Source organism: Sesamum indicum, linkage group LG6 (genome assembly GCF_026168435.1).
Source record: "Sesamum indicum cultivar Baizhima isolate 11 linkage group LG6, ASM2616843v1, whole genome shotgun sequence".
Taxonomy (NCBI): Eukaryota; Viridiplantae; Streptophyta; class Magnoliopsida; order Lamiales; family Pedaliaceae; genus Sesamum; species Sesamum indicum.
In genome coordinates this window covers 21,816,220-21,834,134 of record NC_142662.1, presented here as the reverse complement: position 1 = coordinate 21,834,134, position 17,915 = coordinate 21,816,220, and the positions used below count along the sequence as shown (strand labels likewise).

At 31.0% G+C, this 17,915-nt stretch overlaps 1 protein-coding gene across 1 annotated transcript; it reads right to left on the bottom strand.

Annotated features, from left to right (window-relative positions):
* Positions 1-5,212: 5,212 nt before the first annotated feature.
* On the bottom strand, positions 5,213-8,371 carry LOC105163979 (cationic peroxidase 1). The gene is made up of 4 exons (XM_020694315.2): positions 8,096-8,371; positions 6,433-6,624; positions 6,162-6,327; positions 5,213-5,771 (listed from the first exon to the last, which is right to left on the bottom strand). The coding sequence occupies exons 1-4, from the start codon at positions 8,312-8,314 to the stop codon at positions 5,386-5,388; spliced, it is 963 nt and encodes a 320-aa protein (XP_020549974.1). The 5' UTR covers positions 8,315-8,371; the 3' UTR covers positions 5,213-5,385.
* Between the last annotated feature and the right edge of the window lie 9,544 nt (positions 8,372-17,915).

Sequence of the window (17,915 nt, the reverse complement as noted above, 5' to 3'; positions counted from 1 at the left end):
AGAAGAATGAAAATATTTGTGTAATTTCATATAATGATTTGATAATTTTCAGTAATTATTTGGGAATTTCCTATGATTATTCGGTACTTTTCTGTAATTTGAGTGTAATTTTCAGTGAAAATATTTGTGTAATCTTTTGTAGTTTGAGTGTAATTTTCTGTAATTAGTTCTGTCATTTATGTAATGATTTGGTAATTTTCTGTAATTATTCGGTACTTTTTGTAATTATTGTGTATTTTCTATAAATTATTATAAAATTTATGTAATTATTTCTATAATATAGAACATATTTAGTACAATAATCACAAATTAAGGATAATATTTCAAAAATAACATTATTAAAATAATACTATCAATAATCAAATAATTGGGCTAATATTTCAATTAACAATATTATGTAAATAATAAATACAACAATCACATAATTAAGCTAATATCTCCAATAATATATACTAATCTTATTTAAATAATTAATAATTACAATAATCACATAATTGTGCCAATAGCTCAAATTACAATATTATTTAAATAGTAATTACAATAATCACAAGTTGAGGCTAATATTTTCAATGATATATACTAATCTTATTTAAATAAAATACAATAATCATATAATTAGGCTAATATATCAAATTATAATATTATTTAAATAACAATTATAATAATCACAAATTGAGGCTAATATTTTCAATAATTACAAAATAAGGATAATTTTTTCAATAATTACAAAAACTAATACTTATTATAATTTTATAAATTATGTTTAGTGGTGGTCCGCCTTCTTTAGGATGTGGACGACGTGGTTGTGGTCATGGCCCATCGGTTCCATTACTACCATCTGATGGTTCCATAATGGGGAAGTAGTGTTCCAACTACCCTGACCACCTGACACAGCTAGACCTTCATCCACCACACAGACTCCAGATGATGTTGGACCATCTGCTAAATCACCAGCAGCTGAAGAGGCTGGACAACCATTTGCCTCCCAACGGCTGATCCTATCCACCAGTGCGTTGTTCCATCAACACCACCAACAGTCCCCCCACCATCAATACGCCAGTATATCAGCCTCGATGACGCGAGGTAATTTGTTTATGAATTTATTGTACTATTTTATTTTGAAAATCACTAATTAACATGTCCTTTCAGGTCGGACTGCAAATTTCACGAGCGCATCAATGCGGTGGTGCGAGGACATTTTTCCCACTTTTGGGGATGTTTGAGGCAGGTAGCGCCAAAGCACCAACAATTCTAGTTCGAGGGCCTAAAGGTAATAGACTTTTGCAAAAAAAAAAATTATTATCTTATAATTTAAATTGTGTTTTGAATTTTACTAATATTTTTTTATTTGATATTTTGTAGATGACGTACTGGTGAGAATATGACGATGAGTCCATGTTCTGAGTCTTCCATATGTGAGCGAGCAAATTCATCTGAAAACAGTTCGACGTCGCCCAAAAAGAGCTGCTCAAGCCACTTTGGTTGGCCAACGAGATATAGCTCCAAGGCATACTAGGCCAGCGTAGACTTCCAGGATGAGTTCGCAAAGAATTAGGCGAACTGGGCGGCTAGCCCCGCGGCATCCTCTATTGTATATTATGGGGTATATTCCTCTATCAGCATGCACAAGGGGAAGAGGGTAAGTAATTTACGTTGTTTTTAAAGTTTTATCATTATTTTATTTTTATTTTGCTAATTGTTTGATTCTTGTACAGGAGGCAGAGCTCAGTCGGTCAGTCAAGCAGATGGCATTTTCCAGATGTTTATACAAGAATAAGACTGATGACGGTTGGAGCGGCTCGAAGGCAGCTGAGGTGGTGGTAAGTAAAAGTAATAATTTTATTTTTGTTTAAAATATTTTTTGGGCAAAGTTGTAATATTTTTGTTTGTTTTACAGAAGACGTTCCAAAAGCAGTTGGAGGATCATCATCCTCAAGCCACGATCGAGGACCACGATACCCTGGTCGAATCGGAGGCCTCGGTGGCAATGATGGAGCAGCAGTTGTGGCTGGATACAGTCAAGGGCAAGAACAAGGGCTGTGTATTCAACCTTGGTTCTAAGGCCCACGTCTCCAGTTGGACCTATATACTACCACCGCCACCCCTAAACCCGAACATGAAGGATCGCATGGTCTGATTGGAAACAATGATGGTTGACATGATGGCTATGATGAAGATCATTCAGGCTAGCTCCTTGACTAGGGGATCGTCACAACTGACCACTTCCACTAGCGCCCAAACACAGCCTCCAAAAGACCTCCCTACCCCAAACGATGACGATACGGACATTGCTTATGAGGCGGATTTATTTATACAATTTTTTCTTTTTGTAATTATTCATGTTTCATAATGTTCATTCTTTAAATTATTATTTAATACTATATATTTAAAAAAAAAATAGGAATGGTCTTAGGAAGTATTAAAAAACTAGAACAGTTCTAAAAAGTATTCCTAAACAGGATAAATCGTTTCTAGACATATTCTAATTTAATTTAATGCATATTCAACAATGTGTTCCAAACAATAATCCTAAAACAATTACAACAACGTGTTCCAAATAAATAATAAACTATGTCTAATATTATTCCGAATCATGAACAACATTTAGTTCCAATGACCATTCTTAATATATCACTAGCATAAATAACAACTGTTCCAAAATTTCAGCCAAATGTATTCTAGCCACATTCCAAATTTATTCCGAATTCTTTTAGGAAACAGTTCCAAAATTTATCAAATATGTCCCAATCAAATTTTCATATTGACATATACTATTAGGAACGGTCACCAACGATGTGGTACAAACCCGTTCCACTGTAGGAGCGTAAAACCCTTAACCATTCCTAAATATAAGAACGCCGTCTACAATGATGGAAGTAGAACTGTTCTAAATACCGGTTCAAATTAATTCCATTGGTAATTGGCCGTTCCCAAAAAAAAAAAAAACGTTCCTCAATTCGGTACAAACCCAGCATTTTGTTGCAATGTCGGTATACTTATATTTACACTCCTAATGTTATTTATATAAACTACTCTTACTTTTATTTAATTACAAAATCACTCTTGATAGTCAAAAAGTAGGGGTAGTTGTGTAATGATATTGATACTTTTGGAGGATGTATACGTAACTTTTCAAAATATTTCAGTGGTTTGTGTAAATGATGTCGACGTTTCTAATGAAAGTATGTATAATTTAAAAAAAAAAAAACATGAATAATTTGCATAAATGTATCATATCAAAAACTATAGATGTATTTTCCCTTGTTTTGAAAAAATAGATGCACTTATCCCTTATATATAATAAAACTTCGATAATCAAATGTATTTTGTCCTCACAACCATATGCAACTTTAAACTAACCAATACAAACGTATGTGATTACGATAGTTAATTGACTTTATGGTAAGTAAAAAACTTTAATAAGCTATATAGATATTTGGTCAAGAAGCAATTAATTAATTATATACATAACATTAATATAATGTAATTTATATCCAACTCGGTGGAAATTAACTTTCCTACGGTCAAATTAATAATATTGGACAAGCTACATGCATGGTAAAAAGTCTACATCGTAACAGTTGTCCCAACTTCTGAATAACAAGCTGCGGCCCAACGACAGCAGAAGTCATAGGTTCGAACGCTATTACATGTATGGGTATTATTTATATTTCATTTGTTATTTTACTGCATAGCAAAACTTATTTATTGTAATAATGGGTATTATTTATATTTTATTTATCTGATATTATTTATTAAAGTATAATTGTTGTTATTGGTTTTTTTATGTATTGATATTAGATAAAGATAATTCTAATTCAATTATTTCAATTAATAATAATTCATTACCACATCTCAAATAACGTTTTCGATCTACCAAATCCCAGCAACCATAGTTTGTTTTTGTTATCCATATTTTGGTTGCTAATGCAATATTGTCAACACCTAATTCCTAATCCGATTTCTAATTAATAATTTATATATGAAAAGTCTAACAATAATTATAAGAATAATTACAAGGACAGAAGGGGATTGAAATTTTGAGGTGAAGTTGTTATTAAGATCGACAGCGTTTTTCTTTCAAAGCTTTCTATTGGTAGATGGTGAATTTTACATGAACATAAAAGCGTGTTATACTGTATACTATTTATTAATAATTGTCAACTGAAGTAAGTTGAGATTTGTTAGCTTATTATTTATTATTTATTACACCAGGCTTTTCTTCAGTTTTTAAGCTTGTTAATGAGTGGGTAATATCCTATCCAAATTTAGCAAAATTTTCCTCCAAGAGAGGTCTCAAACCTATTGCTTAAGCATACTTGGCTGTGGCAGTCGGGTACAATGGGACTTTTGATTTGTAGGTATAGCTGAAATTCTCGAGAATATGAAATCATGTTCAGCAAGTGGCGAAGAAGTCCTATTGTAGTGGAGGAACAATGGTGTTTCTTGCTCTGTCCGTGTGAAGATTGATAAACGTTAAATTGATGTAATATTTTTATTATGTGATTCTGGTGGGAAAATTGTGGTCATCTTAACAATAGTCCAACCCAGAGGTTTTGGAATTTGAGAAAATGAACGGATAGTAGATTTGTTGGAAGGTCTCCGACTAAAATTTTCCGATGGTTAATTAAATTAGTCAGATGCGAGATCAGGAGGACAGTAGTATAATTAATTACATGTAGATTTCATGTAGTTTGAAAAATTACATTTAAAATTTTTTAGGTTTGCTTTCATCTAATAAATAAGTTTTTTTATTGGTCAGAATTTATCGAATTTATTGATATTAACAAAAAATTGGGAAGAAAAATCTATATTATAGGGGTAGTTTAATTCGAAAATACTTATTTAACCTGCAATAAGTCAGTTTTAAGTCAATCGAAGGTAAATACAATTTTCATTTGATTTTTTTTTAATATCAGTAAATTCAGTTAATTTTGACTAACGAAAGAACTAATTTGTTAGACGAAACAACATGTTAGATACAATTTCCCAAATTACAGAAGATTTATGTATAATTATGCAAATCTTAGGGAAGCAAAGTGTAATGATCCCTTATTAATATGTCTTGAAAAATACTAATAAGGGTTTGACCAAACCCGATACGGATAAAAATTTTCCGATTTACATTACTACACTTCATGCATTTAATTCTCCATAAAAAAAAAATTAATATTTTGGGAAAAGCACAATGTATTGGAGCTCGTTATAATAATTGCAAAAAAAAGGGAAATGATACTCAACAAAAACAAATGAAGAACAGAAAGTGTTACAAATTGTTGGTTTCTCCTTCCTTCCTGTAGTGTTACATACCTACGTAGTTGACTTATTCCTTCCATTTATTAACTCCATTTCGAGTAAAACGATGACAAATTTTATACCCAAAGCTTAGTTTATTTTCCTGCAGTTGCTCCTGATCTCACCGCTGCTTCCCGTAAGTGGGCTCAGGTTCCCCATTCTGATCATGGCGCTGGCGAAGTCGGCGAAGAATGCTGCAGGATTGTTGGTGTAAGCAGTGACCTGAGAGTCTGTGGAAGCACCGCTGAAGAGCTGTTGGTCGGAGTGCATGAGGCCTTTGTTACTCACTAGATTCTTGAAATAACTGTTGTCGAACGACCCTGGGGTGGTTGCGTCGATGGGGGAAAGACTGTCGTCGCTGCCGCTGCTGGGACAGTTTGATTTCAAGGATGTTGCGAATGAGGCGAAAATGTTGCTCTCGTTGTAGATGCGGTCGCGGAACACCACGCATCTCGCTTGGCCTATCGTGTGAGCACCTGTGCACAAGCAGGTCAGTCGGGTGTAGTTGTCCTCAAATGGTGAAAAGGGCTTTGATGAGCGCATTGAAGCACATCAAATAGTTGGCGTAAACACATCTTCACTATTAAAAACATGGGTGTTTCAACTCTTTGTCGTAACCAGTACGGCTTATAATTATGGTAAATTAAGTTATTAACCGTAGTAAATCAATACTTGTCAAATCAGTTGTGTTTTTTAACCATGACTAAGAACATCAATTATATATGGTTTTAGCTATCTCGATATTATGGCTGGTCTGTCGAAACAATGTATTCTAACTGTTGCACAGGCGTGATTAATTACTATTCCAATTGACAAAAAATTTTCAACTTTAGTCTCAGCCATGAAAAAAGATGGTATTTTGTTACCTGAAAGTGCAACCATTTCTTTAGCAGAGAAGCCTTTGTTTGAGAAGGCAGAAATGAGGTCAGAAAGATCCATGACTGGGGATGGAATATCAGTGTTAGCAGCATCTAAACTTGCCGTGGTTGAGTCCCTTCTTCCCAACGGAACTGCCCAGAAAGGTCCGCCCACCTGATGATAGACAACAAACACATAGTCATGCATGGGGAAGACTCAATGGTCGTTTCCAGATTTACACAACACTAAAGGTACAATTATAATGCTGAAAGTGCATACCGCAGCAACCGAATCCCGGGCAGAAACGGCCAAAATATCAGCACAGGAAACGACACCGGGGCACAAGCTTTCAAGTTCGGACTTAATGGAATCAATCACTTCGAAACCCCTCAACGAGTTGTTGTTGGGGCCGGCTGTTTTTTCTCCCGTGAAACTTGAAGTGTCGTCAAGGAGAACTGATGCATCACAACCCTGTTCAAACCAAACATGTATAGCAACACTTACGGCTCAAGTTATTTTGCTCTCTTTCGACAGAAACATGATGTTATGAGCAGTCATACAAGAAAACAGGTCCGTTTTTCCAGAGACGTACGGAATTAGCGACGAGAAATCAGTTCATATTTAATTATAATAATTGACATGCACCAATCAAGAACATTAATTCATTAAATGGGATTCTTTTTTCTTTAATTAATAGATTAAATGGGCTTCTACATGGGACATGTTTTCTGATCACAAATTAAATAGAATAAAAGGTGCAATAAATTTGGAATAAAAATATTCAATTTTAGATCAAGTTAACAATTATACTTTCCACACCTATAAATATCGATCAAAATTCAATTAATCACATTATAGCAAGTACTGTGGCATTATTACAAATCAATTGTTATTATCGCGCGTTTATGCACGCTTTGCTTTGTAATCGACAACCATCTTTCCTTTTGGAAGGCCTTAACTTTTCCCAAAATCTATTGCATGCATATTGATTCACAAGTAAATAATTACTAAATGAAATAGGGTGTGAAGGCAAAAAACTCCTGAAAAAATGGACAGGGCAAAAAAAAAACCCTAAAAAAAATAAAGGGGTACGTAAAGAGTCTCCCCAACCTTTTAACAAAGAAGCATATATATTATCCCCTTCGTTGGGCAATGTAGTTCGTTCACCCATTTTTCCGACTGGTTTAGCTATTTTTTGTTTGTAAAAATGGTCACGTTTATCCCTATTTACTTAATATAAAAGCTAAAAAATATTATCACTTTCTCTTTTTTATATTGCAGCACGTTTCTCTCTTCTTTTGGAGGTTTTCTTCTATGAATTCTATGTAGTTTCTATGAAAATATGTGCAGTTTATTTAATAATTAAGTGATAAAATGGCCAGTTACATATCAAAATAGCTAAATTAGATGCAAAATAGATGAGTGAACTACATTGCCCAACGGATGGGAATAATATGCTTCTTTATTAAAAGGTCGCGGAGGCTTTTTGTCCTTTTAATTTTTTTTAGGGGTTTTTTTTGCCCTTTTCCAGTATTGAAGTGGGATAATTTGCATTTATCCCAAATAAAATAAGATATTTTGTTATCACTAATTATCATGATTGAAAAGTAATAAAAAATAACAATGAATGCTATGACAAGTTGGTCTACAAGTGAGAAAAAACATTAGTTATAGCTAATTAAAACCAAAGCAATTTTCAATTATTAGTTAAGATCATGACAAATATTAAGAGCTTAATGCAATTTATCCCTACTTAAATTACTTTCCTATAATTAAAAAAAAAATAGCAATTTACCTCCGCATCTAAGAAAGAACATTGTTTCATTTTAAAAAATACGTAAATAATTGCATTTTAAAAAATATAAGAAATTATTAATAATTTGTTTAACTGTGTGTGTATATATGCACTTGAGAGAGAGAGAGAGAGAGAGAGAGAGCAAACATTGACGAAGCAATCATGGAAATGAAGGCGAAGCAAGGACGCGGCCATGCGACGCTCCTTTGCGACGGCTTTCAGCACTCCGGCCTTGATGGTGAAAAGAGCTCTGGGGCACGACGTGGAGTAGTGGTTTGTCGACAACTGCGCGGTAGCTATTGAAATCTGGAGAAATAAAGTTGCAGAGAGGGCTAATATGGTTAGTGAGCTGAAGTTGATGGCCATGGCTTTGGATGAAAATAGAATAAGGACAAATTCGTGTGTTGTTGAGGTGAAGGATGGAGCTGCTTCACAGCTTCAACCATATATATAGATGTAGGAAGCACTCATATTTACCTCATTTACGTACCATTTGACATTGTGCCTCAAAGTCATAGTCAAATTTATTTTAATGAAAATATATGAAAAGTATACGCCAAATATCAAACATGTCCTCGAGGGGTCAGCCCAGCGGGTTGGGCTTCAAGAGTTCTTTTGTTTTTAGAGGTTTTGAATTCAAATTTTAGGTGGGTGTATGTAAAATTAAATAAAGGGATAATTACACGGTTCTTTTTAAGGTTTAATGTTATTATATGTAAAATTTATTTGATTTAAAAAATTAGTTCTAGTACCTTTGATGTTTGTTTTTATTTAACAAATAGTTCTTTCTATTAGTCAAAATTCACTGAATTTGTTTGATACTAACAGAAAAAAATTGAATAAAAGTTTATATTTATCCTCAATTGCTTTATTACTGACTTACTGCAGGTCAAATAAATTCTTATAACTCTTAAGATATACATCATGACATGCACTAATCTGTGAAGATTTGGTCATAAAAAGATTTATTTGACCTGCAATAAGTTAGTAATATATCAGCCGGGGTTAATATGGATTTTATCTGACGTTTTTGTTAATATCAGCAAATTTGATGAATTTTAACTAATAAAACGAATTAATTTTATTAAACAAGAGCAAATTTCAGTGGTATTAGATATAATTTTTTAAACCATATATATCAGGGGTCTACATGAGGAGAGTGTAACCATCTCATAAATAAAATCAAACATGAATTCAATATATTGTAGGGTTGGACAGAACAAATTGAATTAGGATAAAATTATCAGATAGATTTAGTTGCCAGTTGAGATTGGATTCAAGACGGACAATAGAAGAAATATATATAATTTTTTATTTATGATTAATTATCATGATCAAAAATAAAAAATCATCACGAATACAAATTACCCACTGCATTGCTTTTGCAAGTGAGATTAAGACACTAATTACAGTTCAAAATCATGGCAGATGTTTCAATCATGATCATACTATGATAAATATTCATTAACCGTAATTGAAAACTTAAATTTTATATTAATTTTATTTGACTGAGATAGAAAATTAATGTTTATAAATTGCAGATATTTATAGCGTAGGAAATGATGTATTTGTGCGTAGTGGGATAGGTGGTGAAATTTTGGAAAAAGGGTGTGATTTTATGACTATTATAAGCTGGAGAGAACTGTATACAAGTTTGACTATTATATGTACTTTAAACTATTGCAAAGTGAGTGGATATTGAACTATTTTTGGATTTACATTTGTACATGCAGATATATATACTTATTAGTTCGAATTAATGGTCGTCATTTTCTGCTTTTGACTTTTATTATTTCAGTTGTTCTCTGACTTGCCAAATGGAACACAGGAATTCTTTTTATTTGTTTTGTATTTTCTATTTTAATTTAATGATTTATAGTGTATTTCATATTATTGATATATACTAAATATATGCATTTAATAATACAGGAAAAATTGCATTTTTCATTTTGTGATTTAGCGTTTTTTCACTTTTAATCACATTGATTACAAGATTCTCACATTTGGTTCCGTAACTTTAAAAAAGTAGTAGTTTTGGTCCCATAACACATTCCAGTTTGATGTTTAACTGAAAAGGTCACATGGTAGTTAAGTGATTGGGACTAAAAGTGCTACTTTTTGAAAGTTATGGGACTAAAAGTAAGAATCATGTAACATATGGGACCAAAAGTATAAAGACTTTAATTGTAACGTGCTAAGGACGTGGCATTTTTTGTTAAAATATATAAGATAAATGTGTCATGGGATAAAAAATGGTACTGTTTAGAAGTTACAAGATGAAAAGTGAGAATTCAGTAACCAATATGAGTAAAGGTGAAAAGGCCCTAAGTTGCGGGATGAAATGTGTCGTTTCCCCTAATAACATATATTAATTTTAGCATATATCAGTGTGATTATAAAATATAAACGAAACCTCAACGGGCATTATAAAAAGAAAAAAGTATTATTTTAGTCCGTTAAATATGTTTAATTTTAATTTTAGTCCAATAACTATGTCTATTTTTGTTTCAGTCCAGTAACTTACGAAATTGTTTACTTTTAGTCCTCTGGCATATTTTCGAACAATTTTACCTCTATGCAACTTTTGAAAGGCAGTTTTAGTCCATATACAGTCATAGGGGTAAAATTGTCCGAAAATCTGCCAAAGGACTAAAAGTAAGCAATTTCGTAAGTTACTTTACTTAAACAAAAATGGACATAGTTATCGACTAAAATTAAAATTAGACATACTTAGCGGATTAAAATAATACTTTTCCCTTATAAAAAAGTTGAATTATTTCCTATGTTAGAAATGTGTACGGTTTAAAAATTATAATAAATCAATATTTCTACTGCAATCAAATAAAACTCATGCAAAAACTTAAGTTTGACCAGAGTTAATTAATATTTGTTATAATTTTAGATATGGCTAATGTTTTGGCTTCGCCCATAGAAATAATGGCTAATAGTCGCAGTGAAACTATAATTGATTATAATTTATCATAATTTTTTATTATTAACTATGATTATTAATTATGACAAAAAGTTATATGACTGAAAGTAGTCATTGCAATTAACAAAAACAAAATTTATCAATTATATATTTATACTACACGAAAATGACTCAATAACTACGAAAAATTTAATACTAAAATCAGCGTCCAACTATCAAGTAAAACTTTAGTTTCTAATTGACACTATTTAATATATATTTTAAAAAATTCATTGTTGAATTTGTTAGCAAGTAATTTTTTGTTGCTAAATTCATTAATAAGTAAATTTCTTGTATTATTAAATAATGTAGATTAGCAACAAAAATTTTACTTGTTAATTAACTTTACGCTAATTTCTTTTTGTTTGCTAGTAACTAGGAATATTACAGCAACAGAAAATTTTGAGATGTTTTAATTTAAGGTAAATTACATTAACACCCTTTGAAGTCTAATTATACAGATGCCTTTGGTCTTATAGATATAGGTATACTTATAAAACTTTGCTTTTAAATAGAGAATGTACTTCTAATAAAAACCAACAATAAAGAATGTATTTGTAATTTTTTAAATAATAAAGAATATTTATGTAATTAAATCTAAATTTAAGGGTTTAAATGTAATTTACACTTTAACTTAAATTGCCCTCGGTAATTGGGTGTCTTGAGAAAATATTAAACAAATTATTAGTACTATTTGGTTGTGTCTTGGCTTGTTTTTAACAAAAATTTTAATCCACTAATTATCATATTAAACCTTGTAATGATTGGAGTACATATATTATTTATTTTCATTTAATTGAGTGATTTAAATACTTATTATAATATGTATAAGATGTGATAATTTAAATTATATCTATAGTGATAATTAAGATTTTCTTTAAAGTAATTGGGAACAATGTGCAATTTTTTATTTATCCTTTGTTTCTCTTAAATAAGGAAATCCTGTAAAATAAGACAAACATAGGTGTGTTTCAGTTGACGAAGTTGGGTCATGATTATGGGCTTAAAAGTCCCATTAATGTGTGAAAATTAGTCTATGTTAGCAGTATTTGATTGGTTTACTGTCGTTCTGATTAATTGTTCATATTTGATATTGATAATTAATGTATATTAATTATTAATAATTGAATTTTATGATATAATTGTAATTGATTCATTAAAAAAAATTATATATAAGGAGGAAGATATTAGTTATTTGTAGTACAATAATGGAATATGGTCTCATGTTTCACCTATGTTTGGTCAACTTTTTTTAATTTTATTTTGTTCTTTTTCAAAGATAAAGTGAAACATATTTTATTTTTGGATTCTCTCTCTCCAAATTATTATTAGAAATCTTGATCATTACTACATACACATATATGTTATTTTTTGTATATATTTCTATATGATGTGGTTAAAATTTTTACGAAATGATGAAATTAAAATTTTACCCACAACACAATAGCTCACCAGGTGAAAACACGTTTTTTTTTTTTCGGTAAATGTAATCGATTGGGCTGATTACATGACCAAATCTAAGGTCGCATATTCGAGCCGGATCAATATTATTTTGAAAACACGATTTTTTAGGGGGTTTCTTGGTAGGTGTGGTCACAATCAATAAACAGTCGAGGTCCTAAAAAATAATATTTTTTGGTATTTATAGTAGTGTTAAAAGTTATATTGTGTGGTGGGTTGCATGTGCTTACCATGTGCCTTATATATGTTGAATTATTTTTTTACCCTTGCACGTAAATATTTTTTACCAATATATATCACTATCTGCACTATTTTAAAGGATCAAGGCTTAGCAATTAACTACATTTGATCCATAAAATAGTAATGTGGATAGACTAATATGTTCTCACTTCCTATCCTTACTTATATTTTTTTCAAAATAACCAGTTGATTAATTAGATTAATAATCCCTACAAGAATATTATGAATAGCAATGAAAAGATATTAACGTCGAGCTAATTAACAAGTAAAATTCTCGTTACTAATTATATTATTTAATAAAAAAAATTTACTTGTTAATGAATTTAGCAACGAAAATTTACTTGCCAATGAATTTAACAATGAATTATTTAAATATATATTAACAATGTAAATTAGGATGAAAATCTTACTTGTTTAATTAATTCAACGCTGATTTTAGCATTGAATTTTTTCTCAATTATCATGTTGTTTTCTTGTAGCAAATATTCTATTCATATACAATTAAAATTCAACATTTTATCAAATTTAATAGGTTTTCCATCTTATATTTCTTCTATTACATTTAATTAAACAAATATAATTAAAATATGAACTATGCACGTGCATCGAGTGTGCTTCGATTGGTAGTACTACTTATGACGGGGCAATTCCGATCCTACAATAACTACTGTATTTTTATATCTCTACCGCATTTACATATATACTACTTATAAAGGCTGGGAAGTCATGGCTGGCAAACGTGAGTTGCCTTAAACGCCTTCAGCTACTTATTTTTTTCATAAATAATTATTTCTTTTTTATTAATAATTTTTCGTTCATACGTAATTATAAACGTATATCGAGTATATTTTAATCACTAAAAACTTCACATGATGCCTTACTTATATAGATTAAAACAAAGGATATTATTTTAAAAATAAATAAAAATCAAACACACATCACATCCATAATATTTATAAAAATTTAAAAACTTTCATCTTCAAATTATTGTTCCACACCAAGCAAGAAAAGTCTATGGCTTTCTTGAAAAGGTTGAAAAAATGAAACATAAATAGTATAGTATAGTGTGTTTATGGTAATGGGATGGACTTTAGCAATTCTTTGATCAAAGATTCCAATACTTAGTGGAACTCAAAAGCAACTCTAAAATAGTTCCAATTGTTTGTGTTAGTGTTTGACAATTTTGGATTTTAAGTTTCCAATTCAATGTGAACAAAATTTCTTACAAGAATCTGATTATATATTGGTAAGTGGATCTTTCTTTTTGTCTCCTTTTGTTTTAGTAAGCCAATGGCATTGGTAGATTTTGTGAACTCCCCCACCTTTGGAACCTTCTAACAGCTGGCAGCTTGATTGCCCCTACAATCTTCTAAATTTTTTTTTTTTTTTAGTAAATCACAACGAGCTCGTTTAAATTTGATGTGATTATAATATTTTTTTTATTATTTAAAAAATTATTATCAATACCCTTTGATTTAATGGTCGTTTAATAACTGACCTGACTCGTTAGTATTGGTTAGACTTTTGTCTATTTTTTATGGTACACTGATTAAAATATTCTAATGGATTACGAATTATAATTTTATTTATTTTGAAATTTTTTAATGAACTAAGTGGATAGTTTTTTTTAATTTTTTTCATCCCCTCTTCCAGATTTTCTCTTATACCAATTTTCAATTTATTTAAAAAATACAAGAATGACAAATTGACAGTTATAGACCTCTATCCTAGGATTATATAATTTTATCAGACATTAAGATGTATTAATAATTTTTCAAATAATGAAAAGATATTCATTATTATGTCAAACAAGAAAACCTAACTTGCCAGTTGTTACCCAACTAAGGCAACCCAATTGCCACATAGTATTTCTTTAGCCAAAACTAGTGGAGACATTGCACAACTTGGTTACTGTAGCCCCAGAGCATATCAATAGATCAATTCCAACTTTCACTAGATCAAGCATTATGGACCGACAATCATTATCCTATCATACACTCATATAAAGTGATGAATCTTTTATCCTCCGTAAGATTAAAACTTATGACATTCAAATAAAAAATTAATGAACATTTAACCACTTAAGAAAAAAAAAGAAAGAAAGAAAGAACAACAGTATATTTCGCCGATTTAGTATAACGTGTGATGCATTATACGATTCAAATTTAAAAGCTAATTCAAAACATGAATAATTCAAATCAACGAATACGTTTAAACAAGACGAAGAAAAAATAAACTACTGTAAAAATAGAGTCAAAATCACGTTCGTAGAATTCAAACTCACAACTCTTTTTATTGTGAGGCGTTAATCTTACCAATTGAGCAAGCCCGCACGAGCAATCCTCTTATTTTTCAGTGTACCAACCCTTTATGCAATTTCTCTTTTACCTAATACTATATAATATTTTGTAGACTTTTCAAATACTTTTCAATAAGTAGTTTAAAAGACTCATTAGGTACACCTGCTCTTAATTTCTTCACTATGTATAAAGTAATAATAGGAATAGTTGTTTACTTTTATTTGGTTTCTAATTAAATCATTTTTGGGAGTTGGTGAAGGAAATTAGGTACTCCCTTTGAAATTAATCTTCAAAGTCCAAAAAGTTCACACATTGAGATGAAGGATGGAATCAGTTGAAGATGAATCAATCAAATTGAAAACCTAACCTGCCAATTTAGTTAATATATGCCTAATATCAAGGCATGCAAACCCTTTTTTTTTTTATATGATAATAATTTTTTTTATTTTCCACTAATTTTATTTATAAATATACATAAAATAGCTCATTGTTTAACAATTAATTGTATTAAAGCTAAAATCCAATACGTATTGGAACCTCGAAAAAAATTAATTTTCAATTTAATATTTTGAAATTTAAAATATAAAATTTATGCTTTTGAATCTAAATTTAAGTTCTTGAAATGAGATCTTAATATCTCGATTAAATGCAAAAAAAAATACTTTTGACGATGAATAAAAATATTTATGTTCTGTATTTTTATTATATTAATTAGAACAAAATTGCTATGTAAAATATATTGCCTCAGTGAACTTACTTGACTATTGAATAAGTTATTTAATAAGAAATTTTTTATAAATATTAAAAATAAATGTAGTAGAAAATATCCAAAAATACAATAGTTTTGATAATTAAAAATGAAAATAAATGTAGAATGGCTAAAATAAAAATATAAATTATATTTGATTGATCTTTATGCAAATTCTTCTAAACTGAATTTATTATTTTTCATTTTAATGTTTAAGGTAAAATGGTCGATATTTAAAATAAATTGAAAAATAAATGATAAATAATAAAATAGAATGTATTAATAGTGATTATCAAAGTGATATTAATTGTGAAACTCAAGTACCAATTACATTATTTGTAATAATTCAGATGCCAAAGTGATATTAATAACAAAATTTGGGTACCCAGATAAATTTTTTTCCTTATTTTATATACTAGTTAACCTAAAATGCATGCTTATAAACTATGTTTTACCTTGTAACAATTATAAACTAAAAGGTGATGAGATTCAAAAGATTAACGCGATCTTAAGAAAAAGAGAAACGTGTTTTTGCTTTTCTTGTATTCGCAATTTCTTCCGGTGCTTTATCTTAATCAAACTTATTTAATTAAAATGAAAAGTCCAAAAAATTACAAACAAAAACGAAAGAATCATCGAAAGGAAAAATTATCACTTCAAATTCTCAATAAAGCTTAAAAATCCAAACTTTTGTTTGGAGTTGTAATCTCCAAGTAATTTTTGATAGGTCTGAAATACTGAATTTGACTTTTAATTGGAAGAATGTTTGATGTGTATAAATGGGAATGTGACTAATATATATATATATATATATATATATATTTATATTCAATAACGGTAAGTTGTATTAATGAAAAATAATAGTACAACACGGTTCAACCATCAGAATTCCCTTCAAATCGAGGGATCCTTCATAGTCTATAAAGTCCCCGTAAACTAACAGCTGATGGGAGCGTGTGACTAAGTATAACAAGTCTAATCTCATCAATTATAATTTTCACAAGTGTGGAACAAGAGCGGTTGGTGTGCTGAAAGATCCGTTGGTTCCGCTCTTGCCAAAGGTGATAAACGAAGGAAGCCAACAGTGCCCGAAAAGACATGTTGACGACGTGCTTCTCCCTCCAGTTGGTCGACATCCACCCACATTAGTAGCCTAAGATCGAGCGAACAATTGGAACCTTACAATCCTCCGAATACATGCAAGGCAATGGTGAGCATAACTGCAGCGAAAGAACAAGTGATCATGGGGTCTCAAGTGATCCGTCTTGGAATAGGGCATATGCCCCTCCAATGTGGGATAACCAAGGTTTATCAAGTGTAGAAAGCTTTCCCAAAACAGCTAACCATAATATAAATTGATTGCGGAAAATCTTGAAAGGACACAAAAATAGTGAAAACCAAGCTACTTTAGGTCCATGGGGGTGGAAGAGGCGATACGCAAAGGCCGTGGTGAATACGCCCCCGTCTAATCGTCATACTATACGGTCTCCTTCTGGCTGAAAGTCGATGTTTAGGAGCATAAGCGAGCGAAGAGCAAGAATCTGGCGCCACCCCACGAGCCACTGTTGTCACTAACCGTCTAAATAGTCTGATTGACAAGGCGAGTATGGAATACGCAATCAACCCATATGGAGTCAAGCTGCCTCGTAATAGTCTTCCATAAATGTTTGCACATTAAGGCTTGATTGAGAGCGAGAACATCTCTCAACCCAAGCCCACCCTTATCTACAGATCTGCAAATGGTTTTTCAAGCAACTTTCGGGTAACCCGTACCAGTAGTGCCTTTCTAAAGAAAAGAACGCAAACATTTCTCAATGTCCTTGAGGACTGTTTTTGGCAAAATAAATGCAGAATAGGTGTGATAGGACAACAAAATAGATTTAATAAGTTGTAACCTGTCAGCGAAGGCGAGTCGCATCCCTTCCCATCCTTGTATGCGACTATCAATCTTCTATAGAAAAAGAGCCCAGTCCCTAATCAAAATGCAAGAGGCAAGGAGTGGAAGTCAAGGTAACGGAGAGGTAGATGGCCCTCACTAATTGATAGCAGTTCGAGCAGCTGATCTCGAATGCCATGAGCCGATTTGGAAATGATGAGATGATTTTTTTTTAGGATTGACACACAATCCAGATAATGCTGCAAACGAATCAAGGCCCTTCTTAAAAACGCAAATGGGCGGCTCATCTGCCCTAAAAAATAAAAGCAGATCATCAGCAAAGTAAAGCTGGAAAAGGCCTATCTTATTAC